General features: G+C 41.1%; 1 protein-coding gene across 4 annotated transcripts in view; it reads right to left on the reverse strand.

Annotated features, from left to right (window-relative positions):
• Positions 1-5,856: 5,856 nt before the first annotated feature.
• Positions 5,857-23,553, reverse strand: part of mtor (mechanistic target of rapamycin kinase) — an 80,045-nt gene continuing 62,348 nt past the window's right edge. For all 4 annotated transcript variants that reach the window (XM_046395609.1, XM_046395610.1, XM_046395611.1 and 1 more), the window contains 22 exons: positions 22,794-22,909; positions 19,487-19,604; positions 18,775-18,972; positions 18,312-18,412; positions 18,033-18,129; positions 17,668-17,766; positions 17,442-17,564; positions 16,992-17,174; positions 16,166-16,300; positions 14,367-14,541; positions 12,763-12,898; positions 12,495-12,642; positions 10,099-10,221; positions 9,418-9,500; positions 9,235-9,307; positions 9,075-9,149; positions 8,370-8,505; positions 7,606-7,671; positions 7,426-7,506; positions 7,110-7,190; positions 6,644-6,749; positions 5,857-6,425 (listed from right to left, as the gene is read on the reverse strand). In XM_046395609.1, coding sequence (XP_046251565.1) covers positions 6,410-6,425; positions 6,644-6,749; positions 7,110-7,190; positions 7,426-7,506; positions 7,606-7,671; positions 8,370-8,505; positions 9,075-9,149; positions 9,235-9,307; positions 9,418-9,500; positions 10,099-10,221; positions 12,495-12,642; positions 12,763-12,898; positions 14,367-14,541; positions 16,166-16,300; positions 16,992-17,174; positions 17,442-17,564; positions 17,668-17,766; positions 18,033-18,129; positions 18,312-18,412; positions 18,775-18,972; positions 19,487-19,604; positions 22,794-22,909 — 2,469 coding nt within the window. In that variant the 3' untranslated portion in view covers positions 5,857-6,409. The remainder of the gene's footprint in view (positions 6,426-6,643; positions 6,750-7,109; positions 7,191-7,425; positions 7,507-7,605; positions 7,672-8,369; positions 8,506-9,074; positions 9,150-9,234; positions 9,308-9,417; positions 9,501-10,098; positions 10,222-12,494; positions 12,643-12,762; positions 12,899-14,366; positions 14,542-16,165; positions 16,301-16,991; positions 17,175-17,441; positions 17,565-17,667; positions 17,767-18,032; positions 18,130-18,311; positions 18,413-18,774; positions 18,973-19,486; positions 19,605-22,793; positions 22,910-23,553) is intronic.

Genomic DNA, 23,553 nt, shown 5'->3' on the forward strand with positions numbered 1-23,553 from the left:
TACTCAAGTAACAGCTTAGTATAATGCCGGCTGACAGAGGGATGTCTGTAAATTTAGACCTAAAAGGGCAGAAGCAAAGGCAACGTTTGGTGATTCTTAGGTGAAGCAGAAGAAGGTGAGGCTGTTCTAACAGTAAAGTTCCACTTGAGCTACATGGTTTCTCTAATGTGTTAACATGCACGCCGAAATAAAAAGCAAGACGTTCTGCTGCTCATGCTGGCAGTGTGTCCTGGTTGTGTAGAGTGTAAAGTCCACACTGAAGACACAGAACTTTCAACTAATACACTGGGGTTTATGTCCCATTTGAGACCAGAAGTTAAAGTAGACATGTTTTTAACATACATAACATCATACACGTACATAACATACATGGGTGAGGAAAAACGTGACGCTGCCATGGTGGATGGGTGTTTCTATTACACACTTTGGCCTGATACGGTGGCCTGACAGCTGAGTCAAATACATTTTGAGAAAACACAAGCAAATAGAAACAAAGCAATTTGACAAAACATGCTGCAAACATACTAATCCACATCATTCAAAGTATTTCCAGAGGATGCTAAAAGGGATAAACATGGCTGGGAGAAGCTTCACGTTGTCTCTTCATTCAGTTATTTCATTCAGAAACAGGTAAAATGAGCACCTTTTGTTGTTTTTGGGGGTGTTTTTTCATCTTGAAAAGGGTCACATATTAATAAATGGGTAATACAGAAGAAATATCATAATATTTTGATTGGGACTGTTTTTCTGTTGTGCTGACTGATGTGCAGCATACACCTACCTGTTGGTGGTGGGGGTCAAACAGGCAGCAGCATGATCACATTCAGATCCACATTAGAGCGGATTATGTAAATAACACAAGGCAGTTGTTGTCTGTATGGGGATTATTTAAAGAAGAAAATATTGCTGGTTAATAAATACAAAACTAAATTCCACAGCATACAGAGCTGTTCAGTGGTTGTCTATGAAGCTACCTTGTAAAAAAAAAAAAAAAAAAAAAAAAAGAAGGTGTTGCTGGCTCAGGCCAGTAGACCTGAGGTTCAGGCTGGTAGACAGAGCGTAATGGTGTGGGCAGACGTAACGCCTAACAGCATCATTGGAATGCCACAGTGTACCCGAGCCTCGCTGCTGATCAGGTGCAGCCTCTTCTGTCCCACAGTCTTGTCTTTGTCGAATAGATATTTCCCTCAGGACGAGTTGCAGGAAGCGTTCGTGGACTTGAGACACTCCACTGACCTGCACAATCTCCTTTAATGAGGCGAAATGAGAAAACCCTGCAGTAATGACAAGAGCTCAAAGACTTCATGTCATACTGAAAAGGAAGGATTTAACCTTATCTAAGACATAAAGTACTCATATTAATGGTCATGGTTTAAAAACTTGCCAGATAATCTGTAACATATCAGATCATGTACAGTGATCTCTGCTTGATGATTATGGCTTCTGCACCTGCATACACACACATATTGAGAGCACTGTGTTAAAGTCATTTATTAGTTTAACTGTGAATGTGTGCTCACTGCATGGTTGAAATATCACGGTGGGGCTTTCTGATCTGATCTGAGTCTTCGCTGCTGAATTACTTTTTAGACTGTGCATGAAAATGTATTCAAACAGTGCCAGGTGAGGTGAACCACCTGTCTCCTATCTCTCTCTGCAATCCAATAATGCAAATGCAATAGACATGTCAAACCGAATATCGTCAGTCGCTGCAATCGACGCCACAACTGCATCAAGAGTAAGTACTGAGGCAAACAATGGTTTAACAGTATTTATCTGGGGGAAGGATGTTGCTGAGCGTGCACTTTCTCTGAGCACATTCATAGAATTCCATACACTCACACCTGGGAGCTGTCACACACAACTGCAGACAGCCACACGCGTTGTGCTGCAATCCACCCAACAGTTCAGCTGAAGCCAGTTCAGTGTTAAGGTCACTTTTGGTCAGATAGTCTAGTAACTGCATCAAGATGGAATAATATTATCATCCTTACAACGCTGTCCTTTGACTACTGAACAACAACAACAATAGGCAGGCACAAACACACACACACACACACACGAGGCTGTGTGCCTGCCTCCGCCCCACACTGTGTCATCACAGTTTTGAAAGCACAGATGACTCAATGGTCCAGGCTCCGGGCTAATGGAGACCTTTACCTCCACATGACCTGTCTCACGTCCCTGCAGGTACAGTGGTTACACACGGCCATCACAACGGTGCCACCAAACACTAGAACCAATGCAGGGCTATCTTTAGTGATGCTAGAACATCCTCAGATCTCAACGGTGAAGCAGGTGAGTAAAACAACTTCAGAATCAAAAGCAATAATGGCAACTGTAGCAACTGTGCATTCCACTAATGACTGATGAAAGATTTAAGAAAAAGATACCTCACCAGGTCTGAACGTACTGAAAACATTATTACATTTTTCTATAAAAATATCTCTGGGTGCATGAAACCCATTGAAGAAGAAGTGAAATGCTAATACATGTTTTTCATAAAATCAGCAACCACTTTTATTTATTCTAAAGAGGGTCTTATCTGCAAATTTACAAAAATCAAGATATTAAATGGACCAGCCATATTTTTATAAGTGTGTCTGTGCTTTGTTTGGATCTTGCTTTGGCATAAGGATGCACATGTAAGTGGGCAACAAGATTTACATATCTGCATTAATTTCATGCCAGTCTGCTGATCCACAGTCAGTGGCAATGTGCCACTGCCAACAAGGGCAGTGAAGAAGAAAAATGCCCTCAAACTTACAATCTGTATGTGGCTTACACCACTAGCTAAGTCACACATTTTGTTTTCCACTTACGGAAAACATGACTGACTAAAGGACACAGATGGTGCTATTTTCAGTTTTTATTATTTTAAAAATGCTTGTCTTAAGTATTTCCTGCAGCCTCAAACACAATAGCTTTAACTCCATGCTGCACGGCTGTATGGTCAACCTTCACCGGTTCAGTTCTGGCTGACAACCTTTGCTACGTCATGACCGTCCTGTCCTGTCTGCTTCTCCGCTGGCATGTCCAATAAAGGAAAACATATCAAATATTTTCTATTTCAGTCAGAGATTTATCTACTATTCAGTCACATTAAAAGATTGTCAGCTATGCTCAGTTGTAAATAGTGGACTAAAACAGAAAAAGCTGTTCTCATCAGTCAGGCCTCTTTCTTGTCTTGCCCCTCTGTATGATTTGCTAGAAAACATTACAGAACGCCAGAGTTGATAAGAACAGTGACAAGCAAGCGGTTTGCTTTTTGCTGATGTCGCTGAGTATTAAACTTATCATTTGTCAAGGAGTTTACTACTTCATAGAACCATTTGGAGGCACATAACTGCAAAATGTAAGTGCAAGTTCGAACTGGCCTAGTTTTTCCTCTCGTTCCTCCTTGGCCTGCTTTCATTTGTGTTTACAGGACGGTTACGGTGACTACAACACACGTATTTTTAAGCTCCTCATTCTGTATTTGTGCTGAAGTTTCCAGTCACTGTATGACTTCAGCTGTCCCACTATTAGCTGCTGACATTTGACAAACAGACCATTACATAAACTGAAAATCTTTCCACATACATTTCTGACGTGCCAGCTCTGGGGAACACTAACAGGCAGAGTAAACAAGGCTGAAGCTGGCAGGAGAACAGGTTTGAAGCGTCCTTAGAGAGCAGCAGATCTCAGGCGGGCTAAACTGCTGTCAAGTTCATCGATACGGGCTTTACACCACAGTGCACAGAGACAGCCCAAGCCCTGGCTGCTTCTAACAACTCCACAGCCTGCTATCGAACTCCTCCGGTTGGCCATCGATATCGCCTCTGTCTCTGGCTCTCCTCACTGCTGTTAGCTACGCCAGTGAGAAAGAGTTGGGAGGGAGGTGGTGTGGCATGAAAGGCAAAGTCTTGTTACAACCATATGGAGGCAAAGGAAGGTTTTGTTTCACAGAATATCCTGGGGAATAAGTCAGGAAGGAGAAAGTGTCCAGCTAGCTCTCTGCACGTGTACTTGACTCGTGCTGGACTCTTTTGAACAGAACTTAGGCCCTGCGAATTTCCCCTCCAGCTCTTACTCCTTCACACCTGACCTATGAAATTTCACAAGAGCTGCACATTTTCATGACACCTTACGATTAGATCCAGCGTGCAGCTGACAAGCTGAAGCACAGACCTGTGCTGCATTCAACATTGCCTGTGATCCACAAAGAGAAAATTGTGTCCCTCACTCAGTGGTTGCACCTTAATCCTTTTGAATTTAGTCAAATCCTTGACCTCAAAAAGGAATTGCAAAGATGTTACCAATCAAAATCAAAATCACTTTACTTGTATCTCAAAATGTTCTTAATTCATAAGTCAAGTTTGACCATTCCAAGTTGAGAAATTGAAGATAATTAGAAGCTTTTATGAGAAAATTAATATCATCTCCATCCCAACTATGTGCTTCAGTTTGTGCAACTACACTCGAGACAGAGTTGAGAGTGAGAGAGAGAGCCCTTAAGAGAGCTCTAGAGGTCATGAGAAGCTAAAGAGGGTGCAAGGACGTGGAATAACATCCAGGGGGAGAGCTCTAGTGGAGAAACACAAGCACAAGGAGAGAGGAAACACTAACAGGCAATAGGAAGAGCCTTAGGGGAGCGTATGTATGTGTTGCTGTTTACCACCATTCCTCATGTCTTGGCTCAAGGTGCCAGGCCTGAAGGGCTTTCATGTTAAAGGCTGATGGAGCGTGGCCTGCTGCATCCCCAGTCTCAGCCATATAGTCCTTCACCTTCCTTCATTCAGGGGCATTGTCTCCCAATGAGTATCATTTGTCACCACTGACTTGCTCCATGCAGACACCTGCAGTCGTTTTGCTGCGGCCCTCGCCCATTTCCACAGTTGGTAAACAGCTAAATCCCTCTCCCAATCAATGCAGCCTATTTAACTTGAGCTATTGACTTGCCTGCCCCTCAACAGACTTGAGAGCCTGAGAAAATACAAACAAATTAGACGGGTGAAAAAGAACAACAGAAACGGCAGTTCAGACTATGAAAAGTCACATTTTCAATAATGAGCTTTTGGTGGCAGGAGGGAAGAAAGTGACACAGCAGAGGTAAAAGAAAAGGGGAGGGCAAAAGAAAACAGAGGAGGAATCGATCAATATGAACAGATAATCACCAAGCCTCTGTCCCAATGTGTAAAGAGTGTGACATTGCAGAGGTTTGCATGGCGGGGAAGAGATCAATGGGCTGCTTTTTGTTGATCCGTAATCCTTAACTATCTATAAGTAATTAACCTTCAGAGGAGAATGCAGGGAAGAAATAAATGGAGAAATAAGCAGGAGAATGTGAATGAGCACAAGTAAAACAGAGGTTTCCTTGCACTGAACAGATAACAGGACAGGAAATCAAATTAATAGTTGCCTCCACTACTGGATCTGCAATTTTCTGCATCTGATTTGGTTTTATTTTCTGTCTTTTTTCTGAAACTGTATTTGTTTGAAAAGACTGGGACTTTCTGTGGTCTTCAGATGGAAGTAAATAAAGAACAAACCAATTTCTATCAGTTTGGAGGGAAAACGCCCAAAAGTAGATTTTGACTTTTTTTTTTTTTTTTTGGTTTTATGTGGGAATCCAGTTTGGTCTTGTCATTGCTGGCCTGATGACTGGCATCCTCTCCCAAAAGTATTTCCTGAGAAGATGGAGAAGGATCCTAGGAGTCAGAGTGCCATCTGTGGGCAGAAAAAAGGGGCAGAAGTGGGAAGAGGACCCCTGCCTTTTAAGAGAAAATCACCAAAAGGATTTATTTAATTTTGCACCAGACTCTTAGCCCTTTTCTCTTTAAGCTCAGTAAGATTAACAAAGTGCTGTCACAGCGGTATCTGTACAGGGTTTAATGGCACACAAATGCTCATACAGTACATTATGATCATCTCAAATCAAATTTGACTTACATCCTCTCATGAGTTAACTGTAAAGAGTACTTAAATTAGTCAAAGGCAGACCATGTTATTGAAAACTTTCACATTAATACATGATAATACAGCGGACTGCTGGGTTTCTCAGAAGCACACAGTGTGTCAAGTAAGAAATGATTACAATATGGCCACTGCAGGAGGCTCTTAGCTAATGGTTAGTGAGGAAAGTAATGAAGAAGCAATGGTGGCATTTTGGGTTGAATTATGATCATCAGGTAAAAACAGAGCTCTTGAGATTCTTTCTCATAAACGTAAAACATACCACTGAAAAATTGGATTGTTCTACAATAACCGAATAAAAACCCAACCAAACAAAAAAAAAACAAAAACCCTTTATTAAAGGCTCTGCACTGCGCCTTAGGTACATTTTTAATCAACACCTATTTAAGTCAAGTGCTTCTTCTTGGTTGGCGAGTGGGAAAAAAGTCAAGTGTAACCTTCTGAAGACGGTTCTTCACCAAAATGGACACCTGAAGACAGAAAAAGTAACGATTACCTGAAGTCAAGCAAGGCCTCAATCACAAAAATGTGGTTACAGCATGATCTGCAGGTGGGGTTATTGTGAATTAGTTTTTTTGGTGGATTTCTGCTGACCTACAGAACTGGTCTAAATAAACCCTACAGTAAAAAAATGTCAAATGCTGACATTGCGGGGAAACAAAAGGAAAGCTTGAGCAGCTACACTGACCATCCAATGTAGCACTGGCACAGGTTTTCGTGTGACGTGGCCTGCTTGATGAGGAGCTCCACCTGTGTTGGCACATCCAGAGTCTCGTCATGAGAAAAGTCTCGACCTGCAAGGAAAAAAAACTCAGGAGCGTCAAAACACTAACACTTCAGCAGAAAATTCAACCTTGAAAGGCTTTCTGATTCCAAGGACTTCAATCTATTGTTTAAAAGCTTTTGTCTACAGAAAAATGTAATGAGTCAGCTTAAACTATAAAATACTGTTTGCACGAGTCAAACGCGACACAACAGTGAATACATTTTATACTCTGGCCTTGGTAAAAGGAGTATTAACCTTCCATTTGACTTGAGGAAGTTTAATAATGACTTACAAGGTATTTGTATTTTTGGCAGAAAATTGTGGGAAACCAGAACAGCTGCTATTTCTCCCTTTTTGTACCGTGTTTGTTGAATGCTGCAGAACTCACCTGTAAGTTTGTCTCTCACTCTGTTGATAATCTGAATGGCTTTCTTGTTGAGTGCCTCAGGTTGGACCAAACCATCTCCAACTAAGAAAAGCACAAACAGCCTGGCATCAACTACTAACTTACCTCAGACAAAGCAAATTCAAGTACTGTCTGTCTCTCTCTTTGGAGCTGAAGGAAAAGTGGACTTAAGTGCGGTCTTGCAATGGCACAGCAGTTGGACCAATCACTTATGTCAGCCAGAGAGGTAAGAGTTGTGGGGTGAAGAGCAGAGAAAAATGAAAGCGTTCTACAACAACAGAATGAGCTGGTCACTCACTGAAGGAGTGGATGGATTCAGGCACTGTGGTCCCTGGTTTCTTGTGTGTGCTCTCTCCAAGATCTATTCCCTCAAGGGCCTCTGCAAGGACACCACATAGACACAGGATTAAACACGTTCTTACATCATTTAATAGGAAACAGCAGGCAGTTATGGCCACAGTTTGTACTGGACGCTCACCAACTGATTGTCCAGCGGTGTATGAGTCAGTCCTGGTGCGGGAACGCTTGTTGCCTTTGGTGTTTGCTGTAAGTGAAACGGATAAGATGTGTGAGGACAAGGTTTTTGTTTTTTTTTGTTTTTTTTCCCCTCAACATGACAATTACTGCAGTAATTCTTTAAAATACTCCATATTCTTTTTTTTAAAAAATCTGTCACGCAGGAAGAAGCAGCTCTGTTCTGACCTTTTTAAATGCAGAAAAATGAAGCTATTTCTTAACCTTTAGAAATAGTTAAAGGTCGCTAGAAATACTGGTTTTACAAAAAGAGACAAGTTCTCGTGCAATCTACTCTCAGATTTGACAAGTCTATGCACCTGAAAGTTTCATGCAGCAAGAAGAAAATGTTCACTGCACTTTACAATAAATAAGGTCCTCTTGTGATGTTGACAGTTCAGTAAATAGTTAAAGTAAAGTGACGTGGAAAAAGAAGAGAGAACATTAATTAACCTCTGACAGGTATGCCCTGCAGTTTCTGTCAGGTGATCTGTGTGCAGTTTCTGTCTTGTGATTTTTAACAGGTGATTTGTACTATATTTGTACTAAAAAGGGAGCTTCTCCTGTACACAAAGTGAAGCATTTTGTGTTGACCTTTACAAATGTATTACCCCGGGCTTCCCATTCAGTTAGTTGTAGCTGTCTTGTTAATTTTAGTCTGCGACATCATCTGTTCCTTTGTCAGAACCAGTTGAATGTACTGAATGTGAGCAGCTAAGGATCTCTTACTGTCCATGAGCCTCCAGTTGAGCAGCGGGTCGTAGACAAAAGCCTCCAGCACGGCCATGACGCTGTCCCGGTGCTCCCTCAGCACCTCCATCACCGTGTGGCAGGTGATACGGTAGTTACCATCCAAGCCTGTCACCTGGCAACCAATCAGACACAGTCTTTACTGATGGTGATGCAGCTTTCACAGCAAAAGAGTTTCTGTCTTGAACATGAAAGAGAGCTCAGTGTACAGGAACAGGATCCAGTGTGGAGTTTTCGAGGCGGGGCATTGCATTGATTAGTGAATCCTTCAAAAGGAAGTTCAATATATATGCTCATATTTCTAACTTTAAGAACTTTTTCAGTTATGATACAACTTAAACTTCTTACGATATTGAATTTTATGTCTTAATACTTTCATTTCTAATTCCTTTTCTTCTTGGCTCATTAAATACAAGGCACAGTGAGTAATGACTTCTGATAAAAGACCGCACACATGGAAAAGATTAATTATTACTTTGACCAAAAGTCAGAAGACAAAGAAGAAGTAGCTCAGACAGGATTCAGCTTAGGTCAAGCTGAGGAGTGTTTGTAGCTTTAATGTGGGGGACATGAGCACTTATAAAGTCTTATTCCGAAGAAGGAGTTTTTGCCTTTCAAAGCTGAGATGAACACCTTTCTGGCTGCTGTAAGTTTTACAGCACAAGACACCACAAAGTTGCATACCTCCATGGCGTTGGTCAGCATTCTCGTCAGTCTGAAAGGGATCTTTTCAGGGAACTTCTCTCTGGTCATGGCAACCTGTTGAAGGTTGTAATGGTCAGATACTGATAAATTAAATAAAAAATCTATTTATTTAATTTATGGCAAGAAAATCTACACTCACCTCAAAACAGTCTCCAAAGTCGATGTGCAGGATCTTGCCGCTTAACCGGTCTAACATCAGGTTAGACGGATGCCTGGAGAAGAGACACATTGTCTCCTTATTGATGTTTAATGATGACTGTCTTCATTCGAACTACAGGCTCAAGGTAACGCAAAGCTTCAAACATTTGGCTGAGAAACTCACCTGTCTCCGAGTCCCAAGATGTAGCCCACCATGGACATCACGGCCAGGGAGCGGGTGTAGTTGGTCCTCCTGTCGAACCACACCTGGAGGAGAAGCAACAGCTGCATTATGAGAACTGTAATGTCCTAGTGCACAACACCAGAGCAGAATAGTGTGGAAAATGGCAGATCCCCGGCAGGTGTTTGAGACATCTGTCCAGACACTTGAACATGCAGAACATTAGGCACACAAATTCTAATGTTCCTAAAATGGATTCAATCTGAAGTCCTGCTTGTTAAGTCCTGCTAAGTCAGTGGTTTGAAAGTAGGATACACAACAGAGACCCTGACTCTTCAACAACAGTTTGATTTCACCACTAATGTGTACACCTCTATAATTTAAAAGCGAGCATTTAACAAGCTTCCCTCTCATCCGTATGCAAATGAAAACCTTTCCAACACAGTCTTTGAAGAATATTAAGTTGTTATCTTTTCTATAACTGACCCCTGAACCACTGAAAGTTCAGGATGAATGGTCCAACATCCTCCCCTGTGCTGGCAAAGTAAAGAGATAGACAGATAAATAGATACTTTATTGATCCCGAAGGAAATTTAAGAGACAAAAGAACACACAAGATCACAAACGACAGACAGAGCTACAGGAAAGGTCCAGTCCGTACAGTAAAGAAGCAGAACGTCTCACCTCAGAGCTAGGGCTCTTAAGCCACAAGAGCTTGGCCAGGTCGTCTCCAGCCGTGTTGTTTACGGCATGCTCAAACACCTCCACCTTCTCCATCAGCGTCAGGTGGTCGTAGTCTGGAGCCATCTGAAACACACAAAGCCCGTCGTAAGTGAGGGATCATTTGCATATGAACTTATTGGTTTCTTTTTTAGGAAAATCCTGCATAGAACACTTTAATTATTTTTCAATTCCAGGTGCAAGTGTGTGAGAATTAACTGTGCATTCCAAATAAAAATGGAAACTCAAACTACAACGTTATGAAGCCTAAATATGTTTAGGTAGAATATTTAAATAGGCATTGGAGAGTACTGGAAAACGGCGAAAATTAAAAATTCCTCCCAGAATGCAACATATTTAACGGGTAATGACTGTTATTTTCAGTTTTGGTCTCCACCATTATGATGAGTGATAGTGTTCATAATGTCATCACGTACTTCACATCAGAGTCTCACGTCAATTCATTTACCAAGCTTTACACATCCACAGCAGGCGCAAGACAAGTTCCAAAAGGTGATTAAAATGCTGAACTTTTTTCACACGTCTGCATTATTTTTTTCAGCTTAAACTAACTGCACTCACAGCTGCTATATGATATGTTTTTGTTTTTAAGATTAATACGCAGTGCTTCTTAAACCTGGCTCTGCTTTTAGATATCTCACTATTACCATGCACCTGATTCAAAAGACTGGGTTGTTATAGAGAGAGTGTGTGTGTGTTGGTGGGAAAGTGTGTTAGAGCAGGAAGACATCTAAAACCATGCAGGCGAGGGTCCCCAGGACCACGAGTGAAAAAAATAGAATAAATGAATATTAGATCAATTATGTTTATGGACTGATTTTGCTGAACGTCGAATTCTACTCCACTGAAATACAGTGAATTTAAGCAGTACAGATAGAAGCCCCTCAAAATGATACATGTTGATGTAATTATAACTAGAAAAATGTACTCAAATATTAGCCTGTTTCAGGATGTTAATTGTTTTGAAAGAAAATATTTCAGTACGAGTTTGGTTTCAAGTGTAAGAGAGTGTGTTTGCCCTCCAAACCAGAGTTACAACTGCAAATAACCAGAATCAAGCTTTACCCATATTGAACTGCAAAGTTTTGGTCTGAAAAGAAAACAAAAAGATCCACAAAAAGATCACAATCTATCATCGTCTCACTCTCCCATCTTCCTCATCTTTTATCTCAAACTGATTAATGGTCTGACTGATTGACTGGTCAACTTAATATCTTGCCATTTAGAAGGACTAAAACTGAATCATTATCATTAATAATCATTAATAACTAAAACACTATTAGCAAATTAAATAATAAACTCATGAGTCTTAACATGTCAGCACAAGAACTTTTGCACACAGAGCAGTTTCCATTAATGGTTTAGCTGCCTCAATTAGTTCTCACAGCTGAGCAAAATTAGACTGCAAACTGCGCAGGTCATGTTTTGGTTCAGTTTTCACTATTACTGATGAAAGCTAGCTATTCAGCAGGCTTCTGTGACAATATAGTTTTACAAAGCAAAAGGCATGTTCTTCATTTTCAGTTAATGGTCCCACTATTCTATCTTGTGGTCAGCTGACAGACGGGTTGGGAGTCTACTCACAGTCTGGCAAGGTCAGTTGCTTTTTCTTTTAGCCTGCTGACCAATGAATGATGGTTGGACATGATGTCATGGTCCCTTTGTGGAATAGTGAGAGTTGAACTTGAACTTCATTTCATTGGTTGGCTATAATGTCTTTGTCAAGGCTTTGTTTACAATCAAACCACTCTCAGGGTCCTCACCTGCTCTGTCTCTTCTCCCTTGTGTCACCTGAGGAACTTTCACTGACTATAGTGACACTTCAGTGAGAACAATTACGTATGTGTGTGTTCTCCTTTGACTAATTGGGCTTTCTGAGGCAAAGATATGTAGTTCATTTGTGGCAATTAAGGAGCTGTGAATGTGTTTTCATTCCACTCTTCATTGCAAGAGTGATTGGTATTCATCAGCATAATCACTGTAAACAGATGCTTCCTCAGCTTTGATCAATCTGTTTTGCATTTGGTATGGATGTTTTATACGAAAATATCAAATTTACAAACAGTTCATAAATGAGGCCAACTGTTAGCACAAAACAGTGAGCAACATGCAAGCACATGAGCTCATTTACACATAATTATGTATAGAACATAGCTTTGCACAATAGCATAACTCTGTTCTAACATCTTAGTGTTGCCAGGTGAGTTACCTGACTGAAACTCCAAAAAAACTAATGATGTAAACAAACACATAAGTAGGTAGGAGATAAAATATTCAGTCTGTTTTCAGATATTAACATGCAGGAAGTAGAACCCTGTTGGATGTCAGTGGCTCCTCACCCTAAGCATGATGCGATGCTCAATGTTGAGCAGAATCTTCTTCTTCTCTCTGTAGTCTCTGATGAGGGCGTGCAGGGTGTCACAGTGGGGCACCCAGCCAATCAGGCCTGAGTTGGTAGACAGGGGGATGACGGCGTAGCGCTGAATGCTGACAAATGCACAAACATACAATTCATTGTCAAGATTGTCATGTTTGTCATGTTTTCATCTGTGACAGTATACAAGTGAGTGCTCAAGTCTGTGTGTGTGTACATGACTGTGTGTTTACCTGAGGTTCTTGCGCAAGGACGCAGGGTCATTGGCCAGCAGTGTGTTGACCAGACCAAACAGCTGCATGACTCTCTCATCCTGCCTCAGGTCCTCATGGCCCTTCAACAGGAACATGAACTCGTGGCCATTACTGCCTGCAGAGGGCACCACAAAACACAGCATGAACATGTTGCTCAAAATGGGTGAAGGCATTATGTAAGGATCATTATATGGTTGGATTTGGCAGGACTGGATGTTTTCTCTGGGGTGTTCCCCTGCTGTTCTGCAGCTGCATCTCCATTACCTTCCACTGAAGCAATGTCTACTGAGCTAGAACAGGCAGTAAACGATTTTATATGAACCACATCACTCCTACAGTAGGCCCTGTCCCAATAATTCCTCACTTTATGGTGACCCTCAGGTTGGAATGGCACTCCAGATATGAGTGGTTGTGGTAAAATAACAGCACTACGGAAAGGAGAAAGCACACAGGGCTCTTTGAGTACCATACTGAAAGTACTTTGTGAAGTTCACATCACGTTGTATGTGTTGACTGTGTCCAAAGCATTGTCTCCATCATCACATGTGAAGTGGAAAATACATATCTATGCACTGGATAAACTGTCAGAACTGAGTTTTCAGCATGACAGTGAGGAAAATTTATATGATGATGTCACATGTCTAACTGTTCCACTATCTGTCCTCAGTAGTCTCAATGGACCACATTACAGTGGTTTCAATGACACTGTAATTTCCATACTACCTTTGCTGGAGTTACCTGATACTTCCAGTGGAAGAAGTAAGACAGAGCCCCTGCTGTATCTTCAGTCTGTTCCCAATGACAATCCCAGCGAGCAAAGTATTGTGTGCCACTAGGAGGATGGAGCGCTGACAGTAAATCTAAACCTGCACTGGGTGACAGGTCTTAATCTGAAGTCTTGCTCCAGAGGTCAGTTGATTTATTGGCTATCATCTTTTACAGAGTATGTTGTGTAACACTGATGGAATACATCAGAACAAGGTATCACATTGTGCGGTGGCGGTGGCAGGCAGACTGAACCATTTATGATTGATAATCTAAAGATTTGGCTTCAAGACAAGGTGACTGTATAGTGCTGTGCCATTTTAGGAGCACTTCAGTGTCCCATTTCAAATCCCAGAGCAGAGTAGAGAATAAGGTGTCAGAGATATTTATTTATGTTTTCAAGTTAATGCCAATGGACAGTGTTGGGAGGACCTTTGTGCACCTTTTCTCTTGGGACAAAAAAAACAAAAAAAAACAAACTGTGACTAATGACACAAGTTTCTTGGCCGCTGGATTAATTTTGGTGTAAACTTCATCACAGGTGTGATCCTGCTTTTGTTAGTAAAGCACATTTTTACTCGGGCTGTTTCATTCACACATTCACACAACTTTACCATGACTGACGAATTCAAAATAAATTGTGGCCTTGGAGCTTTTTGTTGTTTGGTCTAAGTTTCTATTAATACTGAATTTTCTCTAATGTGATGGTCCATACCAGCTGAAAACGTATGACTATGACTGCAGATATTCTTTAATCTATTTTCCTAATATGATGGGTTCAGACCTGCAAGGCCTGTGCAATTTTCTCCTCATCTTACCCATGATGGTGAGTTTGCGTGGCCGCTGCTTGGAAGTGATGACCTGCAGGGAGGGGGCGATGGACTGGATGCGAATGATAGGCTGGTTGGGGTCATAAGTGCCTGGTACAGCCAGCTCCAGGTCCCGGCACATCAGCAAATTTGGAGACACATATTGTAGCTCCAGGGAGGTTAGCTGTGTGGAAAGTTGATGAGGTGGGGGTGTAGTAGAGGGGGAGAAAATCATTTTTTTTTAGCCTGCTCTGTAAAACAACTGCACTGGCAAAACAGCTGCTGAACTAATATGCAGAGCGTTACAGACATTGGCACATATCCATTTGTTTATACACAATCCTTAATAAATTACTTCCTATGCCCATCAATAAATGCACTCTCTGCTTGTCTGCATTCGGAGATTTAAAGTCCATCAAATCGGACTCTGGCAGAGTATTTACAGGCTTTTACAGTTCAATTCTAAGTGCTAATATATGGTTGCGTCATCATAGCTGCAACCTGCTCTGGATCTACTGTTTGCATGCATCCTGGAGAGGTTTTATTTCTCCATTAATGCCCAGAGGGGAAACATTTGCTTTGCTGCCAGCACGCTATTATGTTGCTGTGTATTTCACGTTGCTTAGCGTAATGCAGCAGGGACCATTTTACAATGTCAAATAGCTTTGCCGTCTCCATTTGCTGTGTGAAGCTCCTAACAAAACTTATTTTAGTGTTATCCCTCAGCAATGTGATGACTGCAGTAAGGAATGACATCTACAGGTTGAATTTTATCATCACCCCAGAAGCAGCAATACCTTGTGTAAGTACATTTTAAACCATTTACCCATGACTTATCAAACTGACTTTAGGTAGAACAAATGTATCTGAAATATCTGAAATGCAGATTCTGAGAAACAGCATTTGTGCTTACTTGTGTATACAGAACAAGATGGGAATGTTAATGTGTGTGTTATCACAGCCACATGTTGGGAATATGAAAGACTATATAAAGTAATAAGCTCTTAAGTCAAGGACACAGTTGTCCTTTGGTGTTTTCTGTTTTTAATTGTCTTTTGGGAAATGTTGATAAAGCCTAAAAAAAAGGCAGTTATTCTTCATCAAAACAGTGGTGTGAAAGGCTCAAGGATAGTAGGACAAGCCAAGCTGGACCAAAAAAAAAAAAAAAAAAAGAATCCAGATTTGACCTGAGAGTATTTAAACGTCTCTTATAATTTAGTGGTTGGTGAGGGTTTGATATCAAGAGGAGCAATGCTTTCCCATGATGATCTGTCATTCATTTTTGACTTCCAACATCCCTCTCTGCCTCATCTACCTTTCCACATCATTTTGGCATCGCTTTTCAATGACATCAGCAAGAAAAACAAGAAAACTCTTGTTCTTTTATCATTGTCTCCCAATCACTGTTGAATCGTGCTCTTCTTTATACTAAGAGACAGTATACACAAAGTTACCTGTCATGAGATCAAAGAACGAGTCAGGACTTGAAAGACAAAATATATCTCATCACATGTGTTAGGAGATTGGAAGAGACACAAGAATGCAGAACTGGAGGTATGTCTGCCCTAATTTTCCCAGGAGCCTATAAGTTACTGTTTCAGCAGACTCTTATCAACCACAGTTGTCTGATTTCCCCTAGTTTGGGCAGTTGAGATTCACTATCAGTGTCTTTTGTTCCTGTTGTTGGTGAACATGCAGATGAATACTTATATACTATTGTGCTTATTAGAATGCACTTTATAAAAAAAGAAAAAAATAAACAAACTAGTACTACAGATTCAGTGCAGTGACTGTGTAGTTTCACTCACCTGTGGCAGCTGTTTGGAGATGCGTCTGAATACATGGTAGTAAAGGTCCCAGGCCTGCGTCAGGTCCTTTACGTTTCCAGAGCGCATGTACTTCCTACACCAATCCTGGGCCTCCATCAGGTCCCTGCCATAAGCCTGTAGCACAAAGCAGGACAAACGTGCTCTGTCCCTGTACAATGACTCATGCAATTATAGGAAACAGTTTGCCAAAGCAGGACTATAAAACATCAGTTCAACATCAACGTTCCTACTTGATTAAGTTCGGATTTCAGTAAGTATTTTGTTTTTAACAGTGCACATCCGCAAAGGCAGCCTGAATGGAAACATCTGATACTGCTTGTGCAGAGAGCCAGCGTCCGTGTCAGCTTGTGGCTCTTAAGCAAATAGGCCAGTTTACAAACCCACAGTTCATTTGCGGTGATTATAGATCAGTTTACAGTTCTACGGAAATATTCCAGTGGTCTTCAACTTTGTAATGATGTATTGTTTAACAGTGTGGAATGACAGTGTGCTTAATTTTTTGACAAACTACAACAAACGGATCTAATTAAGTACACATACAAAGCACATAATTTACATTTTGTTCTACTTGATTTAGAAACTGAATCAGGAACTAAATGTTCCTTTAGTGCAGCTGCATTTGAGTTTCCAACGGATGTCTAAACAACATATTAAAAAGCCACAGCTTTGTTTGTGGCACAGTAATACAACAAAGCGCCATGCAGCTTTTATTTATGTGTTGAACAGAAGACACGCAAAGGTTATGGTTAATAGTGCTGCACTAAACTAAACTCTAAATTAAACCCTAATGTGAGAAGACACGCACCTGGTTAAAAGAGGTCTCTTTGAGGGTCTGTGGTCCCCTCTCCATCATGGTATGCAGAGGTTCAAGCACAGCAAACATGCCCTTGACGTTTCGCTCACCAAAGTAAAGGCGTGAGGCCTCTTCAAGGCCCTCGTGCCACATTTCGTGCCACAAGATGGCTACTCGGATAAGCTCCTCACTCACCTGAATCAAGAAAAACAAAGATGAGAAGGTCAGATTGCTCTTTGACAGTATCCCTCAAAACTATATGGGTCTAAAATATCAGGTCTTTACAGCTAATTACATCATTACAGATTATTTGAAGTTACGCCTCTGGTTGGTCTCTCTACAGCAGATAACATAAGGAACACAGGAAATCCCAAAAGAACAAACCTGTGTCACATTTCTAAGTAAAGGGTGAAGAATGACCTTATTGAGTGATAATGAATATAACTGAATAAATTTCTGCACCATGATGGCCTGCTGAACCAGAGTGTTGCAGTGTTCACACATGTTCTTCAGGATCTTGTTAGCAGCGTTGTGGCGGGCAGTGGTGGTGGACTTGGAGGCCACAGTCAGCGGGTAGATCAAAGCCTAGAGGTGAACAATCCAACAGTTGCAGATCATTTACAGAAAAGTGTGCTTGGTTCAGTTTCATGTTATGGTGCAGCATCAGCAATAATGTGAGCACACTCACTTGTGGATGATACCGTCCAATATCTGTTAGCAGCTGGTGGATGAGGCGCCCCACAAGAGCTCGAGGGGTGTCGATTCGAGCTATGAGCTGAGGGATCACCTGCACAGGTAAAAAGACAATAGAACAATGAATCAGTAAGCTGGGTATACCTGTTAAGTGTAAAACACAGCACTGATACAAGTGCTCAAATTTATTTATCATTAATTCATCACACTTCTTCACCTCTAGGCTAATATCTCTTCAGACCTGTGTGTGTGCGTGTGTGTGTGTGTGTGTGTGTGTGTGTGAGTGAGAGAGAGAGAGAGAGAGAGAGAGAGAGAGAGAGAGAGAGAGAGAGAGAGAGAGAGAGAGAGTGCATATATTACCTGTAGCCAGGTGTCTATTTGAATGGTCTTGATGCCCTCCACCAGGGCTTCGTTCACCTCGGGCCAATGACCATAATCAAACCACAGAGTCAGAACCCTGAAGAGTACAAAAAGTAACAGACAAATATTAAATCTCTTGCCTAAACATTACATTCAACCACTAGAGGTCTTCCTATCCTCACACACCCAATCAGTCGGTAGTCCATGAATATGAGTGCTGACTGTATGCTTGGACTACAGGCCCGGTGTGTGTGTGTGTGTTACGGTCATTTAACTCACCTGAGTGTGTCCTGCAGGTTGTTGCCTCTGGACAAGGAAATAGAGCGGAAGAAACCTTGAACTGCAGGAACTGTGTACAGGAGCAATGTCTTTGACAGGTCCTGTGGAGAGACAGCACACGGCACATGCTTTTTAATGCATGACAAAAAAAGAAAAGAAAAAGGTATACCACAGAACATAATCTGAATTATTACAAGGGTCAGTAAACATGAAGAAAAACCGAATGATTAATTTTCAAAGCACTGTTTACCAACAGTGACGGAACAAGGCCATTGCCATATTATTTTATCGGACTAAGGTAAGACTTAACATCTCCCCAGAAGACACTAAATTTATGGTGTGTGGGTATCTTTAACTAAACATTTCTAACTTGGTTGGACTGGGAGTCCTGAGAGAAGAGAAGAATACTTAACGGTATATGTTGGATGGGTGTGAAGAGGGCTTAACTATCTGTGACCCTCACCTCATTGACTTTTTTCTGGCCTGGTGAGGGGACTGGACTGTGGTCAGTGCTGTCAACCTCGCTGTCGCTGTTGCTGGCTTCGCTATTAGCACTGGCACCGCTGGCATGTCGTAGTTTCTTCTTCTCGTCCCGTCCTTGGTTCTGGTGTTTGTAGTGCAACACTGCCTCAAAATTCATCACTGCCCAGGCATGCCAGGCCTGTGGAGAGATGGTACAAACTGAACTAGATGATCTGATGGTACAAACTGAAACTCTTCTAAAACAGGAAATGATTTGCACATTTGCTCACGATATCATTCTTCAGTTTATTGAGGCTTAGATGTCTCCCAATGGGCTGTCATTTTTCTCATCTAATCATATGAGTTTGATGATTGGCTCTGTTTAGCAACTAGCTATCAAAAGTTGGAAGCTCAATGTAGTTGGTGAGAATGGACAGGAAGAAAGGTATGTGGGTATGGTGGATGAAAAAAAAAGCAGAGACGCTCTCTTCCATCACCTCCTATACGGATGAGGTGTGCACACAGAAAAAAAATAAAACAACAAAACAAACAGCTGTTATGGCATGTTTGGTTAAAGGGCAATAAAATGGGGTTTAAGGTTTTCCTGGCGAAGCGTCAGTGTCAGGACGACCTCCTGCGAACACAGCTGGGATTTAACTGCAGCCAGGGAGAAGGCAGAAGTGAAGGGTTAGAGTTGAAATGGAGGGACTGACCTTGTACCAGTTGCGGTCATGCTCGGTGGAATGGCTGTAATACTGCAGGACCTTGGGGATAGTGCTCTCGTTGATGCCCTGCAGACTGAGCTGCCACTCCCCCAGCTTCAAGAAACATCTACGCAGAGAAATGGGAGACAGATATACAGAGCGGAGACATTTCACGTAAGATCAGCACTTAAATAACTGCGTTCTTTCTCCTACACAAAACATGGTGTAGCTAAGATTATCAGTTCCTTTACGAAACAAAATGAAGTGATACCCAAGCAGCGAAGCTCCAATGAAAAGCCCTTGAATTGTAAATAGTAAAAAACTGACATTTTCTGGCTTTCACCTAAACATCTTAACTTTTATGAGACCAAACCATTACTCAGGACAATGTCATTAAAGGAGGATCCGCAGTAATTCAACAACTACATGATAACATTGGATATTAAGAAACAAATGCATTCCTGGGGATAAGTTACAAAGAAAAATCACCGTGAGTTTAGTAAACCCAAGGGCAGTATATTAAAAGCAAGGCAGATAATAATACAAGAAATGGAAATCACGCAGGCATTTATCAAAAGTATCACTACTTAAGGCAGCAGTGCGTTCATCTGCTGAAAGGTTCTGGGATTCCATCGGGACATTTTCAATTATCCAAACCACATTTCCCTTTAATTTAAGATGACAGTGAGATCTGTTGCATCCCTGAGGGGAACTTAGCTTTATCCATCATTCTCACAAACACACATGGTTACAGGCAAATAGTCACACTACTTGGGTTTGGTGGGGCCAAGACATATAATTCACATAGAACTACAGCAAACTCAGCAACTGGCAAGCCTTGTATTGTCGATCCATCTGACATCAAACTGAATAGTGTTTGCAGTGTATCATCTTTCAGGATTACATAATTTCTTCTGAGTGCTTTTCCATGCGAGGGTAAAGTTTGGGCTCAGCATGTCTATACAGTGTCTACTGTTTCTGTAAACTGTTAACTGGTTGAACTTTGAAGAAGCAACAGAAGAGGCGGCTGTTTGGGAACACTGGAACAACATGTTTATTTAGACAGGAGACGCCAGGTTTATTGATCTAAAGTAAAACGGTGGTGAAATTACACAGGATTCTTTTGGGAGAGAGCGGAGGTGTCCACGTGACTGTGTGGACGTAAGTGAGCGACTGAGCGCTCCAGGTGTGCTCCATACCACACGGCCGACCCGTATTCATGAAAGTGTGTCAGCACGTCTGGAGAGAGCCCATCCTGACTGACATTATACAGGTGTTATCCCTGACATGCATTCCTTAGGCAGCCAGAGTCACTGTCTACAATATACAAAAATAAAAAAAAGCCCCTTCTGCCTACTGTCACACTTATATGTTGTCATGTGTGATTTATGAAATGTGAGGGTGCACATTACTGCTGTGTGTTTGTGCACAAGGCCAGATGAGACTACTGTATGTTTTACCGTGCATAAAGATTATACCCGTCTGCTCCCAGGTCGCACCTCTTTTTATGCTTGTTTTGAACTGTTTGAGCAAGATGATACATAATGCAGTGCAGTCTAAGTCTCCAAAAAGTAATCATTCTCTCTTCTGCACTGGCAAGCAGCTAATATTCAAACCAAAAAAAGGCAGTTTAGATATCCTTCTCAAATATTTCCATAAGCCCACAGATCATGAAGACAACTTCTTTAAGACTTTGAAGTCATTCCCAGCAATTTGGGGGAATACGAATCTTTCCATTTTCTAATCCCTTAAATCAGTGTCTAAAAACAGATGATAATTATCTGAATGTCAAGTTAAAAAAAAAAAAAAAAAAAAAAAACCTCAAGTGTTGTGTTGACAACCATTTGAAACACTCTCTATGCTGCATTCTTCCAACAGTGAGGGTGGAAAGGTGCCAAGCCCGTGCTGGGGCTGTTTGCTGAGGAGCATGACACCCAGCAAACCACCAGCACTGCGAGTAGACACACCTGAACCATGAGCCCTGTAAACACTGTGCCATGTTGGGTTTGTGATAAGTAGCTGTGTGAGGCAAACTGCCAAAAGAGATTTTATTTATTTACTTTTTTTATTATTGAGATGTTTGAGGTGAGACATCCAGAGAATCTGGCCAGCTTTGAAAGAAGCCACAGGACGCCAATGGAATAGTAAAAAGGTGCAGCGATGCCAGATTGGGCCATGCTCATGGAAAAGAAGCAGAACACACTGTACATGACCCTGTGTGTTTACAACACGGAGGCAGAAAATGTATGAGGTTACTTTTTCCTTATTACAGCATGTTTCTTTGTGTTTTCTCCATTGTGCTGGAGAGGTTGTATGGATGCTGGTGCAAAATTGCTTCTAATTTGGTGGCTAGGACTTTCCCCCAAGGGGGTTCTCTAGTATGTGTCAAGAAACATCTAATCAGTGCATCCATCAGAAGAGATAACATAGGAGTTTTCTTTAAAGCTCTCAGTGTTTTGAAACAAGTGCACCAATCTTAGTACTTGCTAAGTACTTTGCTAATTAATTAATTTCTTAGCTTGTTCAGTTGTTACACATAATGAAACAAGATGGCTTTGCATGTAAAGCTACAACATGTAAATTTAAGAACTTAATTTTTGCCCATTTATCACTTGTTTGCACTTTCTTTTCTCCGGTAACATTTCTGTGTGAAGTTAGTTGTTCATTGTTCATTAGATGATAAACAGTACAACTCAAAAGAGGAGTCTTTCCATTACTTATTTTGTTTTATTTATAACATCCATACATGCTGCTTCTTATCTACTTTATGAAAACATAGTTTTTAGATGTCACTCAGATATGCTGAAGTAATCTGATAACAAAGTATTAAGTTTAAAGAATTAAGAAATTGTAATGTCACAACTATTTTGCAGTTATACAAAACTAAAAGATTCAAGATTCTCTCTATACCAGTCTATTTGAACATAGTACTTGAGTTGGTTTTCTGTACAACTTTCATAGGGTTCTGTTTTTTTATGTGAGGTGTAAGATCAGACCAAATTACATCAGACTATCATTTCCATCAACAGTTAACTTGTTTAACTGTTTGCAGGTGTTAATAACATTAATGGTGGCTTTGTTATATTCAAGTGTCCCAGTAGCTCATGACAATGTAACAGTTAGCCAGGATGCATGATACCAGGACCCTGAAAGTGAAGCAACTAAACTGAATCCAGCCGTCAATCATTTTAAAATGTATTCCTTTTCCTCCTGTGACATGTGAAAATGTTTTCTGTGAAAAAGGTGGTGAGCTCTTGCTACGGTGCTGGCAAAAAAAACAAACAAAACAACAACAACAACAACAAAAAAAACAGACCTGGCCATGAGTTTGTGGAGCTCCAGCTTATGCTGTTGGTCCTCAGCTGCAATAGCGTGCTGGGCTTGCTGCTGCATCCCTTGCACAAAGTGTTGCATGTGCTGGAAGGCATCAATCTGGAGAGGTACAACACAAATACCAACAGTAGGTAAAAATTCAGTCATTCAGAGAAACGTGGGCTTTGGAACTTCATAAAATCACTCTGAAAGAAATCCAAGCGTGTGATTTGAGAGAAGACAGTGCTACAAAGGCTAGCACACTTGTCACAGACATTTCTGTCTGACAGATTCAACATGTATCTGGTAGCCTCCTTTGAAAACTGTTGTAGTGAAGATATTTTTCTGTCTTGCCAAAAAACATGCTATTGCATGTCATCATTTTGCTGCTGCTACGATGAGTGTCCAGTCTAATACAGGACAACAATGGACATTCTTTTCGGTTCATATCAGTGTTGAAGTCACCAAAAGCTCACTGGGGGAATTCTTTGTTAGCATGGTTACACTGTTTTTGTTACTTGCACTTACATTACACTTAGGATGACTGTGAAATGACACTGTTCGATCTTATATTATTTTGACATGAACTCCTAGAAAGGCCTGTGTGGGAATAAATCGAATGATGAAATGAAAAATGAAACTGTTCATGCTCAGTGAATTCAGAAGCCTTGTCTCTAGTTAAAATCCATTATCGCTGGTAGAAAAGTCCCTGTTGCATGATTTTTCTTCAGTTATACCCTAGTCATGGCAACTCTGATGAGTGG

The sequence above is a fragment of the Scatophagus argus genome, chromosome 8, assembly GCF_020382885.2.
Source record: "Scatophagus argus isolate fScaArg1 chromosome 8, fScaArg1.pri, whole genome shotgun sequence".
Lineage (NCBI taxonomy): Eukaryota > Metazoa > Chordata > Actinopteri > Scatophagidae > Scatophagus > Scatophagus argus.